Source organism: Zophobas morio, unplaced genomic scaffold (genome assembly GCF_036711695.1).
Source record: "Zophobas morio isolate AGI-343-1 ecotype UQ-CSIRO unplaced genomic scaffold, CSIRO_AGI_Zmor_V1 ptg000008l, whole genome shotgun sequence".
In the NCBI taxonomy this organism is placed as follows: Eukaryota; Metazoa; Arthropoda; class Insecta; order Coleoptera; family Tenebrionidae; genus Zophobas; species Zophobas morio.
In genome coordinates this window covers 3,277,693-3,294,384 of record NW_026972113.1, presented here as the reverse complement: position 1 = coordinate 3,294,384, position 16,692 = coordinate 3,277,693, and the positions used below count along the sequence as shown (strand labels likewise).

At 34.6% G+C, this 16,692-nt stretch overlaps 3 protein-coding genes and 1 long non-coding RNA gene across 4 annotated transcripts; 2 read left to right on the top strand and 2 right to left on the bottom strand.

The window, feature by feature from the left end:
• The first annotated feature begins 647 nt into the window (after positions 1–647).
• On the top strand, positions 648–2,640 carry LOC135125062 (uncharacterized). Its single transcript, XR_010279859.1, has 2 exons — positions 648–1,803; positions 2,381–2,640. It is a non-coding gene; the product is annotated as an uncharacterized LOC135125062 (long non-coding RNA).
• A 4,465-nt stretch (positions 2,641–7,105) lies between these two features.
• On the top strand, positions 7,106–13,489 carry LOC135125526 (waprin-Phi1-like). The gene is made up of 3 exons (XM_064051188.1): positions 7,106–7,259; positions 13,195–13,417; positions 13,477–13,489. The coding sequence occupies exons 1-3, from the start codon at positions 7,106–7,108 to the stop codon at positions 13,487–13,489; spliced, it is 390 nt and encodes a 129-aa protein (XP_063907258.1).
• A 665-nt stretch (positions 13,490–14,154) lies between these two features.
• LOC135125060 (uncharacterized) lies at positions 14,155–15,363 on the bottom strand. Its single transcript, XM_064050366.1, has 6 exons — positions 15,209–15,363; positions 15,042–15,134; positions 14,865–14,977; positions 14,509–14,663; positions 14,429–14,461; positions 14,155–14,375 (listed from the first exon to the last, which is right to left on the bottom strand). Exons 2-6 carry the CDS (start codon positions 15,087–15,089, stop codon positions 14,239–14,241), a joined length of 486 nt encoding a protein of 161 aa, XP_063906436.1. The 5' UTR covers positions 15,090–15,134; positions 15,209–15,363; the 3' UTR covers positions 14,155–14,238.
• A 73-nt stretch (positions 15,364–15,436) lies between these two features.
• LOC135125059 (ribonuclease H2 subunit A) lies at positions 15,437–16,547 on the bottom strand. Its single transcript, XM_064050364.1, has 3 exons — positions 16,335–16,547; positions 15,779–16,291; positions 15,437–15,730 (listed from the first exon to the last, which is right to left on the bottom strand). Exons 1-3 carry the CDS (start codon positions 16,510–16,512, stop codon positions 15,459–15,461), a joined length of 963 nt encoding a protein of 320 aa, XP_063906434.1. The 5' UTR covers positions 16,513–16,547; the 3' UTR covers positions 15,437–15,458.
• Between the last annotated feature and the right edge of the window lie 145 nt (positions 16,548–16,692).

Below are 16,692 nucleotides of genomic sequence, written 5' to 3'. Positions count from 1 at the left end.
TAGTGTCTGGAATTGGTTCTGGATGGAAGACTACGACAAATAATGGTTATACACTTGGTTACTTATAATTGAATATTGTATTATCGCACTATTTGAAGCTTGTAGAACACTAATTTTAAAAATTGGGAACAATGAGTAATAAATAAAATAGACAATCAAGTTTGTGGTTTGTTGTTACTACTATATTAATCATCATGTTATTATTAGTTGAATTCCAAAAAGTTTTGAAACAAAAAACCCACTTGTGCAAGGTTATGCATTCTCAGAGGTCGTTGCTTTGTTTAAAAATGGGTCCGTCTGGCTGCTCGATGACGTCACTGAAGGGCTGTCACCGCGGGAAACTTAAATAGCTTTTAATTTTACTATAATAGACGGCGCTATTGAAAAGAAACGCAGTTTTTCAACTTTATTTAGTTTTCTATCGAGACAAACAAATCATCTGATACTCTTGCAGCGGCACGACAACCTTGTGTTGGACCGTTCATTATAAATGCATTATGATCTGAATAATTTAAAGGGATCGGGTATTTGCACTCAGTTGTTGTTGTTGAATTAAAATAACAAATTAAAAGCAATATTTCTTTGAAGTTTGAAACAGAAAACCCACTTGTCCAAGGTCTTTGCAATTTTAGGTTGTCGCATTTCTTGAACGTCAGTGAAAGACTATACACCATCGTGTAAAATTTAATACACGAACCTGCACTAATCACGACCTTGGTGCTATCGCGAATCTCTTTTGGGTAAACCACTCGTTATAAATTAATTATTGTTGAATAATTCATACATTTTCGTATATAAACCAGCACTTGCTTGCAGTTGGTCATAATCCAAGATGAAGTTTGTTATAGTTATGTTGTTGGTCCTGTCTGTGTCAGCTTTGGCTCAGAAACGAGGTTCTTGTCCTCGCCCCCAGCCAGGGGGTGTTGGTGCTTGCGTTTCATTGTGTAATAACGACTCTTCGTGTCCAGGAAACCAAAAGTGTTGTTCAAATGGCTGCGGTCATTCTTGTACAAACCCAATAAGGGCGGGTTAGAGTGTCGCTTTTGGTATGGAAAACTGCTACGCATGAAGAAGAAATGGATACACTTTGAGTACTCATAACTTACTAAGTTTTATGTAACCGCACTATGGAAAGCTTGTACTAATTTAAAAATTGAAAACAATGAGTAATAAATATAAAAATTTAAGTTTTTTTTTAATTTTTACCATTTTATTATATAGGGTCAAGTGAGAAGTAATTTAAATTTTCAGTCAGACGTACCCATTTTCAAGAAATTCGAGGTAATATTAATTTTAACATTAAACAACTATTTAAATTGTCATATTTGCACAAAAAAAAAACACTTCTACAAGGTGTTTACACTCTGAGGTTGGCGCGTTTCTTGAAACTGGGTAACTTTGGCTGCCCGATGACGTCACTTAAGACTGCAACTGAGTAATAAATACAATTAAAATTCATGTTAATAACAAATTATTCTAGAATTCTAAAGGTCTGTTATTTTACGTTTTAAATAACGATAAGAAAATATAGTTTAAGCACGAAGTCGATAATTTAGTGGAATGAAAATAATATTTGTTAGTTGGGTTTGTGTATTTGGAGGGATTTCCATTTTTGATGAAACTCGTGTTATTGTTGCTTCTTTTTCACCCACTTTGGGCTGTCGATAAGCCTGGGTTTTGTCCTGTGGCTGTGGACAACGGTATTTGTATCCAGAAATGTAATTGTGACCAAGAATGCCCCCTTTTTTTGAAATGTTGCGTCAACGTTTGTGGAAAAGAGTGCAGATATCCGACATTTTAAAGGTATTTTACTAAGATTTTGGATTTAATAATTAATTTTTGCTTTTAGGGTATTGTTGGTTAGAAAAAATAAACGAAATAACAGTTTCAAATAAATGTTATGAGTTACTATTTACACAGTTTTATTATTGTTGTTATCTGTTGTTTTAAGAAATTCCTAAAAGCTTTGCGTTAATAACTATATCACGATATTCGTTTGAAATTTGCAACAAAATTCCACTTTTACAAGGTCTTTACACTCTCAGGTTGGCGCTTTACTTAAGTGAGTAAGGTAGAGCCTGCTATTCGATGACGCCACTGAAAGTCTACAACCGCGGGAAATTTAAATCACTTGTCATTTTACCCTATAATAAAAGATGATAATCGTGACGGATTTTAAATCAACACATAAATAAATCGTCTAAATACACGAACCTGCAATAATCACAACCTTGTGGTGCTGTCAACCATGGGTATTAAAATAATCATTTTCATTTGAATAATTCATGAATTCTGATATATAAACCGACACTTGCTCGGGTTCGTTCATAATCCAACATGAAGTTTGTTATAGTTACATTGTTGGTCCTGTCTGTTTCAGCTTTGGCACAAAAACCGGGTTCTTGTCCTACCCTTCAGGGAGATGGTGCTGCTTGCGTTGACTGGTGTATTGACGACTCTTCGTGTCCAGGGATCCAAAAGTGTTGTTCAAATCGTTGCGGCCATGTTTGTAGAAACCCAATAACGGCATAATGCATCGAAACTTATTCAATTTTATGTTATCGCATTATACAAAGTTTGTAGAACACCAATTTTAAAAAGTAAAAACAATGAGTAATAAATACAACTAAATCTTAAGTTTTTGGTCTTTATTTTTCAAAAAAAAAAAAATAGTTTGTATATAAATTCCCAATTATTCTAGAATTGAAAACAAATTGAAATACATATATTTTTTTTGTTTTATAAATTTAATGAAATAAAAAGCAGTTTTGTTTGATTACCGTTTTATTATATTTCTCCTGTTACATATTTTGACGTTGTCCTAACCCAGCGGCAAAGCCCGTTGGCAGAAAGTTCTACAACCATGTCTGCAGCATTTAAAGAAGAAAGGGGGGCAATCATGGTCAGTTTTACAATGGCGGAAACATATTCCACCTTTATGCACGGGTCCTGGAGGACAAAAACCAGGGTGCGTTGCCCAAACAACACCAACTAAAAGAAACAATATTACTAGTTTCATTGTAGTCTACTTGTTCGAGTGGTTCTGAGGCTGCAATTTATACTCCTGGTTTGCAATTTTATGACTAATCGCATTTTGTTGTATTTGTTATGGTCGCCGACAGCACGAATTTATAAGAAATGTACAATTTGTTGTGTTTTTGATAGTCGCTACGTGATTTATTTTTAAATATGCAAAGGATTTTTTCCATATTTTTTTCAATCATGTTAAAAAAACACTAAAATGTTTTGTGAATTATTTTATTTGCACCAAAAAACCCACTTGTACAAGGTGTTTACAATCTCAGGTTGGCGCGTTTCTTGAAACGGCAACTCTGACTGCCCGATGACGTCACGCAAAAATTGCAACCGCGCGAAATTTAAATTACTTCTCACTTTACCCCGCATAATAAAATGGCAAGAAATTGCTTGAATTATTCATAAAAAATTCATTCTCTTTACTTAACGATTTTAAAAATCTTCCAAGAAAATAACTAAATCATATCGAAATTCAAAACACACTTTATTCAAATGGTTTTTGCATATCTAAAAATAAATCACGTAGCGACCACACAACAAACTTTACAGTTTTTATAAATTCGTGGTATAACAAATACAACAAAATCCGATTAGTCATAAAATCGCAAACCGGTATTGCAGCATCAAAACCACTCGAACAAGTCAACCCGTTTCCTTTAGGATAACTTCGAAATATGTAGCAGGAGAAATATAATATTTTATCAAATTTATATGTATTTATTATTCATTTCTTTAGTTTTTAAAATAGGTGTTCTACAAACTTTGTATAATGCGATAACATAAAATTTAGTAAGCATATATCCATTACTTGTTGATGGCAACAGAACCAATTCTAATGACCATTTAGCCCGCCGTTATTGGGTTTTTACAAACATGGCCGCAGCGATTTGGACAACACTTTTGGATTCCTGGGCACGAAGAGTCGCTAGTACACAATTCAACGCAAGGACCAGCTCCATGTGGCGTAGGACAAGTACCTGATTTCTGGGCCAAAGCTGAAACAGACAGGACCAACACTATAGCTATAACAAACTTCATGTTGGATTATGAACAAACTCCAGCAAGTGTCGACTTATATACCAAAATTCATGAATTATTCAAATGAACATAATTAATTTAAAACCCACAAAAGAAATGCGACAGCACCACAAGGTTGTTAATATTAAAACTGAATAATTTATCTACTTATACCGTCACGAATACCATCTTTTATAGGGTAAAATAAAATGTGATTTAAATTTCCCGCGGTTGTAGTCTTTCAGTGGCGTCATCAGGCAGCCATACTTACCCCGTTTCGGGAAACGCCCCAACCTGAAAATGTAAAGACCTTGTGCGAGTGTAATTTTGTTGCAAATTTCAATTTTTAGAGTTTAATATATTTTTATTCAGTATAATTTGCTACAAAGAATTTTTTGTGGAAATAAAGAACACAAACTTAAATTTTAATAAAACTGTATATAGTGCAATAAGACAAAATTTAGTGAGTTTGGAGTGCTCAAAGGATATAACCATTATTTGTCGATCTGCAGCATCTTTCCATTCAAAACTGACAATTTAACCACTTATTGAGTTTCTACAAACACGGCCGCAACCATTTGAACAACACTTTTCGTTTCCTGGGCACGAAGAGTCGTCATTACACGTTATAATGCAAGAACCTGCTCCCACTGACCGAGGACAAGAACCTGTTTTCTGTGCCAAAACTGAAACAGATAGGACCAACAATATAACTATAACAAACTTCATGTTGGATTATAAACAAATACAAGCAAGTCTCGGTTTATATGCAAAAATGTATGAATTGTTTAAATAACAATAATAATTCAATGTGATAGCACCACCAGGTCGGGTGCAAGGTGTTTACATTTTCAGGTTGGCGCGTTTCTTGAAACGGTAACTCTGGCTGCCCGATGACGTCACGTAAACATTACAATCGCGGGAAATTTAAATCATTTTTCATTTTATCCCACATAATATGTTATTCGTCACGTGTGTTGACATAAGTAGGTAAGTTTGAGGAAAGAAAACTCAAATGCTTTAATTTTATTTAATTGTTTAATACACGTAACTACCTGCTGTAATGCACCGACCTTGTGGTGCTTTCGCCTATCGCTTTTCGTTATTCATTATAAATAACTATAAAGATTATTATTTAAATAATTAATACATTTTCGTATATAAATAGAAGCCTGCTTGCTTTTGTTAATAATTTAGCATGAATTCCGTTGTAGTTATATTGTTGGTCCTCACTGTTTCAGCTTTGGCAAAAAAACAAGGCGCTTGTCCTCCGCCACAGACACCTGGTAGCTGCATTGAAATGTGTACCAACGACTATTCGTGTCCAGGAATCCAAAAATGTTGTCCTATTGGTTGTGGCCATGTTTGTAAAAACCCAATAAATGACTAAATTGCCAGTTTTTGAACTGGTACAAAATTTTATGTTATTAAAATTAATGAGTAATAAATACAAATAAAACTGAAGTTTTCGTTCTTTATTTTCATATTTTTTTGTATGTAAATAGCAAAAAAAATGTTACACTTTGGATTTCATGATCAATATTTGTTTTTATTGTGTTATTGCTAAGAGAAAATGAATGGAAATAACAAACTAAAATAAATGTTAAAAAAATGAAGAAAAAAAACTTGAATTTGGAATTTAAGAACTTTGAAAACTTGACGTAATACTGAATCGCAGTTATTTTAAAATTTCTGTAGCAGTAGTTTTAAATGACGACTTTTGTAAATTTAAAAATGTTTTTATCAGCTAATTTACGAAATTCTTAACAGTTTTGCATTGATAACTATATTGCGATGTTTCTTTGAAATTTGCAACAAAAAACGTACTTGTACAAGGTCTTTGCATTTTCAGGTTGACGCGTTGCTTGAAATTGGGCAAATCTGGCTGTCCGATGACGTCAATGAAAGACTGCAGCTGCTTGTGGCTTATCCACAATTATTTAAAAAAATCATAAATTTCCGTATAAAAGTGGAAACTTCTTTACTTGTTTAAAATCCAATATGAAGTTTGTTATAGTTATATTGTTGATTCTGTTTCTCAGTTTTGGTCGTTGAAGGAAAATCGTCCAGTTTTTTTGACATGTTGTGTGAACAGAATGCAGAAATTCCACCTTTCAGAGGTATTTTAGAAATAGTTTGGATTTAATAATAATTAGTTTTGACTTTCAGGGTATCGCTAAGAAAAAAATAGTCGAAAAAGGACATTAAAGTAAACAAAACTGACAAATTTTTGTTTTATTACTACCACTGCTTCGAATTTTAATTAGTTGACGTATTTATTCAAGTGTAAAAATAAATAAACATTTTACGATTGCTTTACAACAGCAAACAACTTATTAAGACAAAATTTAATTCAAAACAACTGGCACGAACCTGTAAACAAAGTTATGTCAAAACTTCGAACGAAAATTCATCCACCGGAGTAACATACCATGAAAATCTGGGTGATTTGGACGTGGTTTTCAAAAATAGCTTTAATATCTGGATATTTATTATGAGGATAATTAACCGGGATATTTTCCAGCTTTCTATTCACTAACAACAATAGACCTATAGGTAGGCAACCCATAATTCGCATGCTTTAGCAAAGAGTTTTTTACATTTTTCTAAGTAACAATGTTGTTATTAGTTATTTTAGGAAATTCCTGAAAGTTTTGAATTCACAATTGTTTTGCCGTATTTCTTTGAAATTTGCAACAAAAAACCCACTTGTACAAGGTCTTAATATTCTCAGGTTGGCGCGTGTTGAACTGAGTAAGCTGGCTGCTCGGTGACGTCACTGAAAAATTGCAACCGCGGCAAATTTAAATCACTTTTTAAAACAATATTTTACCCTATTCGTCATATGCATAAACGTAAGCAAATAATTTAGTATAAAAAAAAACCGCAATCTGATACACGTACCTGTAGTAATGTACCGACCTTGTGATGTTATCGCATATCGCTTGTGGGTAAACCACGAACTATAAATTACTTTCTATATTATTTTCTGAATAATTCATAAATTTTCGTATATAAGTCGAGGCTTGCTTGCTTTTGTTTATAATCCAACATGAAGTCCGTTATAGTTATATTGTTGGTCCTGTCTGTTTCAGCTTTGGCTCAGAAATCTGGTTCTTGTCCTCAGCCACAGGGACCTGGTACTTGTGATGAAGCCTGTTCTGGTGACTCTTCGTGTCCAGGGAACCAAAAATGTTGTTCCAATGGTTGTGGCCACCATTGTACAAACCCAGTAAGGGCGGGTTAAATTGACACATTTGATTGGTTCTACATAGAAGTCTGCTACGCATCGACAAGTTAGAGCACTCATAACTTACTAATTTTTATGTTAATATAAAGCTTGTAGAACACAATGAATAATAATACAATTAAAAATTAATTTTCTTCTTTATTTCTCCCCCTAAAACAGTGAACAACGAAGTCTGTAATTTAGTACTTGTACAAGATTATTACATGTTCAGGTTGGCCTGTTTCTTGAAAAAAGTCTGGCAGCCCGACGACGTCACTGAAAGACTGCAACCGCGGGAAATTTAAATCCGTGTTCATTATATAAACATAATTAACTGATAACATAGTAGAAAAAACGCAGACTTGCGCTATCGCATATCGTTCGTGAATTTTTATTATTTAAACAATTCATACGTTTTTGTATATAAGCCTTGACTTGCTTGCATTTGTTTATAATCCAACATGAAGTTTGTTATAGTTATATTGTTGGTCCTGTCTGTTTCAGTTTTGGCACAGAAATCAGGTTCTTGTCCTCCGCCACCGAAATTTGGTCCTTGCTATATATCGTGTAGTGACGACTATTCGTGTCCAGGAAGCGAAAAATGTTGTTCACATGGTTGCGGTCAATCTTGTAAAAACCCAGTAAATGGTTAAATTGTCAGTTTTGAACTGGTTTTGTCTGGAAAGATGCTATACATCGACAAGTAATGGAAAATGGACACTCAAAATTTATTAAATTTTATATTATATATATAGAACACTAATTTTAAAAATGGAAAACAATGAGTGGGTAATAAATACAATTAAAATTTAAGTTGTTGTTCTTTATTGTGTCTCTAACTTTCCAACATAAAAACAAGAAACATGAAATCAAACAACACATTATTCAAATGAAAATTGCGTATTTAAAAATAAATCACGTAGCGACTATCAAAAACACAACGAATTTTACATTTCTTATAAATTCGTGCTGTTGCCAACCATAACAAATACAACAAAATCCGATTAGTCACAAAATTGCAAACTGGTACCTATAAATTTCAGCATCAAAACCACTCGAACAAGTAAATTACAATGAAAATAGCAATATTGTTTCTTTTATTTGGTTTTGTTTGGGCAAAACCTGGTTTTTGTCCTCCACCACCCATCTTCAACGTTGGAATTTGCATCAAACAGTGTAAAAATGACAACGATTGCCCTTTCTTTTTTAAATGTTGCCGCAATCATTGTGGATCCATCTGCCAATGGCCTTTGCCTTTTCATGTCCCTCCTACAGTAATAGGATAACTTCGAAAATGTAACAGAACAAATGTAATAAAAAGGTAATAAAACAACACTGCTTTTTATTTTTACACACTTCATAAAACAAAAAATATTGTAACAGGAACTTTTTGTTTAGACGTATAAGTTGTTTTTCGAATTTTAATTAGGTGACGCACTTATTCAAGCGTAAAAATAAATAAACATTTTACGACTGCTTTGTTTTATTTTTATATACGTTTAGAAAATATGAAACAAACAACTTATTAAAAGAAAAAATAATCTACAATTTGACACTAATTTTCGGTCGTTTAAACCAATTTTAACCACTTTTTTGGAAATTTTTTGGAAATTTTAAATTCATTTTAAACCAGATACCGCGGCGGTGCTTTCATAATCATAACAATAGGAAGATTATCTACAATTTGACACCAATTTTCGGCTGATTAAACCAATTTTAACCACTTTTTTGGAAAATTTTTAATTCATTTTGCGCGTTTATTAGACCAGATACAGCGACGACGATTTCAGAATTGTAACTAGCGGAAGATTATCTACAATTTGACACCAATTTTCGGTCGATTAAACCCATTTTAAACACTTTTTTGGGAAATGTTTGGAAATTTTGAATTCATTTTGTGCGTTTATTAGACCAGATATCGTGATTACGATTTCAGAATCGTAACTAGCGGAAGATTATCTACAATTTGACCCCAACTTTCGGTCGATTAAACCAGTTTTAACATTTTTTTTGGGAAATTTTTGGAAATTTTGAATTCATTTTGCGCGTTTATTAGACCAGACATCGTGACTACGATTTCAGAATCGTAATTAGCGGAAGATTATCTACAATTTGACACCAATTTTCGGTCGATTAAACCAATCTTATCCACTTTTTTGGAAAATTTCTGGAAATTTTCAATCCACTTTTCGTCGTTATTGGACTAGATATCGTGACGGCGATTTCTGAATCGTAACTAGCGGAAGATTATCTTCAGTTTGACTCCAACTTTCGGTCGATTAAACCAATTTTAACCACTTTTTTGGAAAATTTTTGAAAATTTTGAATTCATTTTGCGCGTTTATTAGACCAGATACAGCAGCGACGATTTCAGAATCGTGACTAGCGGAAGGTTATCTACAATTTGACACCAAATGTCGATCGATTAAACCAATTTTAACCAGTTTTTTGGAAAAGTTTTGAGAATTTCGAATTTATTTTGCGCGTTTATTAGAGCAGATACAGCGGCGACAAATTCAGAATCGTAATTAGCGGAAAATTATCTACAATTTGACACCAATTTTCGGTCGATTAAACCAAATTTAACCACTTTCTTGGAAAATTTTGGGAAATTTTGAAGTCATTTTGCGCGTTTATTAGACCAGATACAGCGGCGACGATTTCAGAATTGTAACTAGCGGAAGATTATCTACAATTTGACACCAATTTTCGGTCGATTAAACCCATTTTAAACACTTTTTTGGGAAATTTTTGGAAATTTTGAATTCATTTTGCGCGTTTATTAGACCAGACATCGTGACTACGATTTCAGAATCGTAATTAGCGGAAGATTATCTACAATTTGACACCAATTTTCGGTCGATTAAACCAATCTTATCCACTTTTTTGGAAAATTTCTGGAAATTTTCAATCCACTTTTCGTCGTTATTGGACTAGATATCGTGACGGCGATTTCTGAATCGTAACTAGCGGAAGATTATCTTCAGTTTGACTCCAACTTTCGGTCGATTAAACCAATTTTAACCACTTTTTTGGAAAATTTTTGAAAATTTTGAATTCATTTTGCGCGTTTATTAGACCAGATACAGCAGCGACGATTTCAGAATCGTGACTAGCGGAAGGTTATCTACAATTTGACACCAAATGTCGATCGATTAAACCAATTTTAACCAGTTTTTTGGAAAAGTTTTGAGAATTTCGAATTTATTTTGCGCGTTTATTAGAGCAGATACAGCGGCGACAAATTCAGAATCGTAATTAGCGGAAAATTATCTACAATTTGACACCAATTTTCGGTCGATTAAACCAAATTTAACCACTTTCTTGGAAAATTTTGGGAAATTTTGAAGTCATTTTGCGCGTTTATTAGACCAGATACAGCGGCGACGATTTCAGAATTGTAACTAGCGGAAGATTATCTACAATTTGACACCAATTTTCGGTCGATTAAACCCATTTTAAACACTTTTTTGGGAAATTTTTGGAAATTTTGAATTCATTTTGCGCGTTTATTAGACCAGACATCGTGACTACGATTTCAGAATCGTAATTAGCGGAAGATTATCTACAATTTGACACGAATTTTCGGTCGATTAAACCAATTTTAACCACTTTTTTGGAAAATTTCTGGAAATTTTGAATCCACTTTTCGTCGTTATTGGACTAGATATCGTGACGGCGATTTCTGAATCGTAACTAGCGGAAGATTATCTTCAATTAGACTCCAACTTTCGGTCGATTAAACCGATTTTAACCAGTTTTTTGGGAAATTTTTGGAAATTTTGAATTCATTTTGTGCGTTTATTAGATCAGATACCGCAACGGCGATTTCTGAATCGTAACTAGCGGAAGATTATCTTCAATTTGACTCCAACTTTCGGTCGATTAAACCAATTTTAACCACTTTTTTGGGAAATTTTTGGAAATTTTGAATTCATTTTGTGCGTTTATTAGATCAGATACCGCGGCGGCGCTTTCAGAATCGTAGCTAGCGGAAGACTATCTACAATTTGACACCAAATTTCGGTCGACTAAATCAATTCCAACCACTTTTTTGGAAAATTTTTGGAAAATTTGAATTCATTTTGTGCGTTTATTAGATCAGATACCACTGGGGCGCTTTCAGAATCTTAATTAGCGGAAGATTATCTACAATTTGACACCAATTTTCGGTCGATTAAACCAATTTTAACCACTTTTTTGGAAAATTTTTGGAAATTTTGAATCCACTTTTCGTCGTTATTGGACTAGATATCGTGACGGCGATTTCTGAATCGTAACTAGCGGAAGATTATCTTCAATTAGACTCCAACTTTCGGTCGCTTAAACCGATTTTAACCAGTTTTTTGGGAAATTTTTGGAAATTTTGAATTCATTTTGTGCGTTTATTAGATCAGATACCGCGGCGGCGCTTTCAGAATCGTAGCTAGCGGAAGATTATCTACAATTTGACACCAATTTTCGGTCGATTAAACCAATTTTAACCACTTTTTTGGAAAATTTTTGGAAATTTTGAATTCATTTTGCGCGTTTATTAGAGCAGATACAGCGGCGACAAATTCAGAATCGTAATTAGCGGAAAATTATCTACAATTTGACACCAATTTTTGGCCGATTAAACCAAATTTAACCACTTTTTTGGAAATTTTGAAGTCATTTTGCGCGTTTATTAGACCAGATACAGCGGCGACGATTTCAGAATCGTAACTAGCGGAAGATTATCTACAATTTGACTCCAACTTTCGGTCGATTAAATCAATTTTAACCACTTTTTTGGGAAATTTTTGGAAATTTTGAATTCATTTTGCGCGTTTATTAGACCAGATACAACGGCGACGATTTCAGAATCGTAACTAGCGGAAGATTATCTAGAATTTGACATCAATTTTCGGTCGATTAAACCAATTTTAACCACTTTTTTGGAAATTTTGAAGTCATTTTGCGCGTTTATTAGACCAGATACAGCGGCGACGATTTCAGAATTGTAACTAGCGAAAGATTATCTACAATTTGACACAAATTTTCGGTCGATTAAACCAATTTTAACCACTTTTTTGGAAAATTTTTGAAATTTTTGAATTCATTTTGCGCGTTTATTAGACCAGATACAACGGCGACGATTTCAGAATCGTAACTAGCGGAAGATTATCTATAATTTGACACCAATTTTCGGTCGATTATACCAATTTTAACCACTTTTTTGGAAATTTTGAATTCATGTTGCGCGTTTATTAGAGCAGATACAGCGGCGACGATTTCAGAATCGTAACTAGCGGAAGATTATCTACAATTTGACTCCAACTTTCGGTCGATTAAATCAATTTTAACCACTTTTTTGGGAAATTTTTGGAAATTTTGAATTCATTTTGCGCGTTTATTAGACCAGATACAACGGCGACGATTTCAGAATCGTAACTAGCGGAAGATTATCTAGAATTTGACACCAATTTTCGGTCGATTAAACCAATTTTAACCACTTTTTTGCAAAATTTTTGGAATTTTTGAATTCATTTTGCGCGTTTATTAGACCAGATACAGCGACGACGATTTCAGAATCGTAACTAGCGGAAGATTAATTCAAAACAGCAGGCACGATCATGCAAACAAAACTGTTAATTCGTTAACGAAAATACTGAATAACGGCGAACCTAAATTGATCCCTGAGAGATACCCGAACCTTAGAGGTGTCATTAGGAACCTCGTAAAATTGAAACTGTAAAACAATCATAAGTCACGATTTCGTGACTTATGATAAAATTATGTAGCAATATTACGACTCACGATGTTCTTAGCCATAAATTCAAAAAACAAAAATAGGTTTTTACAAAGTATAAATAGTTCACACTAACAGCCTCGTCAGCTACAGTTTGCTATAATGATATTCAAGTTATTAACACTAGTTTTGTTCTTAGGTGCTCTGATTCACGCAGAGGAGAACGACACGAGTGCCTCACATCCTCCTCGAATTAAACCTGGGGCATGCCCTTCAGGCATCCAGGGTATATCTGGTACGTGCAGTGAAGATTTAGCTTGTCCAGGAGACTGGAAATGTTGCCCACTTTTTCCATTTTTCCCTAATATAATGAAGTTTTGTAAAGCACCGCTGAACGTGGACAATTCGAAAATTTCAGAAACGTAACGTTTGTAAGTAGAAACGCCACACAACGACATAATTTAATATCATTAATTTTCAGGAGCTACGCTTAACCTATAGATATCTCCAACGATGTTACCCTGACTTGAAAATAAATTTGAAAGCAAACTTAATTTTATTTTTGTTTAATTCAACAAATCCGTTATCGTCGTGATACTGTAATAAAAATTAATATTTTCACTTTGTGATAAACAAAACGTGAAACATCCGCTACATTAATAAAGATATCCATAAATGTTACTAAAACGGTAAAAACGCACCATATTTTCCGATAATATACACATATAAATGTAAATGGGCGCATTTTACTTATCGTAATTATTCTTGCGTCAAGCATAGCCTTCACATATTTAAAGGCAATGTTTTCAGTAGAAATATTGTCTATCGACACGACAGTTTACAAAATGTTGAAAATTTTAATAACCCTCTTCGTAATTTTGAACGTTGTTCTTGGCGACCATCCTGGATCCTGTCCACAGACTTTAATCGGAGGGAGTTCGAAAAGTGGCTGCAATGTACCCAATCAATGCTCTTCAGATGACAGCTGTCCCATCAATCAAAAGTGTTGCTCGAATATTTGTGGAGCCCCTGTATGCACACCTGCTATTATGAGAGGATAAAATAAAAATGTACCGGCTCTAGATTACACAATAAAGGATTTTTAAGAGTTTTTGTTTGACTGATTTCTGGTCTCGTATAGTTACAAAAAAATCCACCATTACAATAAAATATAAAAAAATATATTGGAACATCGATATAAACGATAAAGTCGTGAGAATAAGAGTATTTAAATGGTTGCATTCTACGTTTTCTTTCCTGCCATGACGTCTTCGTACGATGGTACTCGATTATCTGGGAAAAGGAGAGGGGAAAATAGGGCGTTTTCGTACGAAGGGGGTGGAGTTATAGGGTGGGGATCAGTTGGCACTTGAGGAGGCGCTATAACAAACAGCAAAAACATCAAATCAAAAAGATCAACAAACAATTTCTACCTTCGTTGACTGTAGGAGTAAAAGGTCTGAATCCTGTAACATAGAGTTTATTTCAAGAGTAACCAAGTACAAAACGTTACCAAAGTCATGTCGGGCGTTTGATATTACTCTGATATCGGCGTTCTCGAAGGCGTTTGTACGCGTTTCTGGTAGTCTGTTATTGGCTCTTCGCTTTCGATAACAAAAACAAGCGCAAATCACAATTATAATTGACAAAAAGGTGGCACCTATGATCCTAAAATATGCACGCACGTTTTTGAAATGATATTAGGAAAACTTTTGAAGTTGTAATAAGACACGACATACGTCACGCGGTTGGTATCACTGGGTTATATTTATTTTTTTATTGTCAAGTTATTGATAGCAACCACAGGGCGCACATTATGGCCTACTGCAACTCAAAGCTTTTCCAACGAAAATTTTCAAAAAGATTTACCACATATAATCGTTAAAACTTGTGTCTGCGCAGCACCCAGTACTACAACACTCTAGATATTCATCACAAGAATAATTTTCATAGGGCCCAAAGCAAGTCTTATACGCATTCGCCTGGAAAACTTTGTTTATAATTTACGTTTTAGGTTAGTTTTGTCGAAATTAAAACGTAACTTACCATTAATAGTAGCGCATTGGTGACGCACAAGTAAATATGAAGAAACATGTTTTGGTCAAGCGATAAATATCGTGGTTATAAAAAAGCAATTTTCTATGATTTCCCAGGAGGTTTTTGAAGTAGATTAACAATATTAAAATTTTTTTAATTAACTAATACATTCTTACCAGTTGTTTTATCATTTCTAGAAACAACAGAAACGTGAATTTATTTATTGTTGCATAATGATTTAATTAATTGGTTGGAAAAATGTAAACACCGCACACCCATCTGGAACATCGGATCGGATGGTCTACCTAGCTCGACCTTGATTCTTTATTTTCTCTGCGCATGTGCCAAAATGGGTGTAAAAACCTCTTTCAAACTGGGATTTGTTTCTAGGAAAAGTTAAGGGATTGAAAACCAAGACGTTTTTATTCAAAACTCAACCTTTCGACTCAAACACCTATTTTTAAAAAATTCGTGCTCAGTCTTCTTCCCACTGGCATTCTTCGTGGTCATTTTAAAAAAGGCAGTGATTGCTGTAGTGGCCGGTGGTGGAGTGACGTCTTCTTCGGCGTCGTCACACTCCACATAATACGCATTTTTAAGAAGAGCGTCACGGGCTGTCGACCAGCTAAACCTAACCAACTGGGGATACCCAAAAACGGGATCACAGTGTTTTTCCAGGAATTTTTTAGTGTTGGGGTCTACAATAAAAACATTGTATAATTTATGACAGGAAACAAATTACGTACCACCGGGGTATCCGCTCCCGAACTCCTCGTGCGTCACCTCTAGCTTTTCCTGAAACTTCCAGACCTTGAGTGCATGGTCTCTCGTAACTTTGGCACAAATACTCGCCGCTGACACTATGGGGTACGTGGAATCGGCTTTCTTTGCAACTGTGATGTCATACTTGGGAAAAATTGACTTCAAGTGGGCTTGGTATTTTTCAGGGGGGCCTACAGTGTCGACGTAGACTTGTGAAATATTCACCCCAGCGTCTCCCGCTTGTTTTATTAATTTAATAGCCGCATCCATCGAAATCTGGTTTAGGGAATACTTTTGCCGACTCAGCATGTTGTTGCATATAGTATTAGGCGCTATTACTTCCACAGCCCACCCCATTCTCTTGGATTCGTTACATATCTTGGTGAAAATTTGATCACGCGTGTCTTCATTCAGGGCTTTGGAATCGGCGCAACCCAACGTATCCGGTAAAGTGGGTTCACTTATGGGACAAAACGCGGTTCCGTAGACCATAGGGCCTGGAAAACTGGGTCAAAAAAGGCAACCAAATGTAAAACTAACCTAAAACTGGACCCCGGCCTGCTTCGTCTATCCCTAGGAGACATGGCCGCTCCTTACACACTTCAGGTACATCGGAGAGGTAGAAATTATTCACGGAATTGTCTCTTTCACTCAGAAAAGCCTCAAGTGATGTTAAATCGGCGATTTTGTCGCTGGATACATCATCACTCGCTGCCATGGCACGTTTGAACGACTTCCCGCCCTTAAATGACAGTTGTGACGTTTGAATTTGACAAGTGACAATGTTGTATAACTGGTTGCCTATACCGTAAAACGTTATTTTCACTTGTACGAATCTGCCAATTTTTTTAAATTAAAGATTGATAACCTACATTAGCCGCAGTTAGTGATTTTACCA

Excerpts from the sequence above, each read along its gene's own strand:
- LOC135125526 (XM_064051188.1), top strand. The coding sequence starts at position 7,106 with ATGAAGTCCGTTATAGTTATATTGTTGGTCCTGTCTGTTTCAGCTTTG. Across the intron at positions 7,260-13,194 it reads CCAAAAATGTTGTTCCAATG|GTGCTCTGATTCACGCAGAG; the intron begins GTTGTGGCCACC and ends TTTTGTTCTTAG.
- LOC135125060 (XM_064050366.1), bottom strand. The coding sequence starts at position 15,089 with ATGTTTCTTCATATTTACTTGTGCGTCACCAATGCGCTACTATTAATG. Across the intron at positions 14,978-15,041 it reads CCAATGCGCTACTATTAATG|GCGAATGCGTATAAGACTTG; the intron begins GTAAGTTACGTT and ends AAAGTTTTCCAG. Across the intron at positions 14,376-14,428 it reads TACTCCTACAGTCAACGAAG|CGCCTCCTCAAGTGCCAACT; the intron begins GTAGAAATTGTT and ends TGTTTGTTATAG.
- LOC135125059 (XM_064050364.1), bottom strand. The coding sequence starts at position 16,512 with ATGGCAGCGAGTGATGATGTATCCAGCGACAAAATCGCCGATTTAACA. Across the intron at positions 16,292-16,334 it reads AGGCCGGGGTCCAGTTTTAG|GCCCTATGGTCTACGGAACC; the intron begins GTTAGTTTTACA and ends CCAGTTTTCCAG. Across the intron at positions 15,731-15,778 it reads CGGGAGCGGATACCCCGGTG|ACCCCAACACTAAAAAATTC; the intron begins GTACGTAATTTG and ends TTTTTATTGTAG.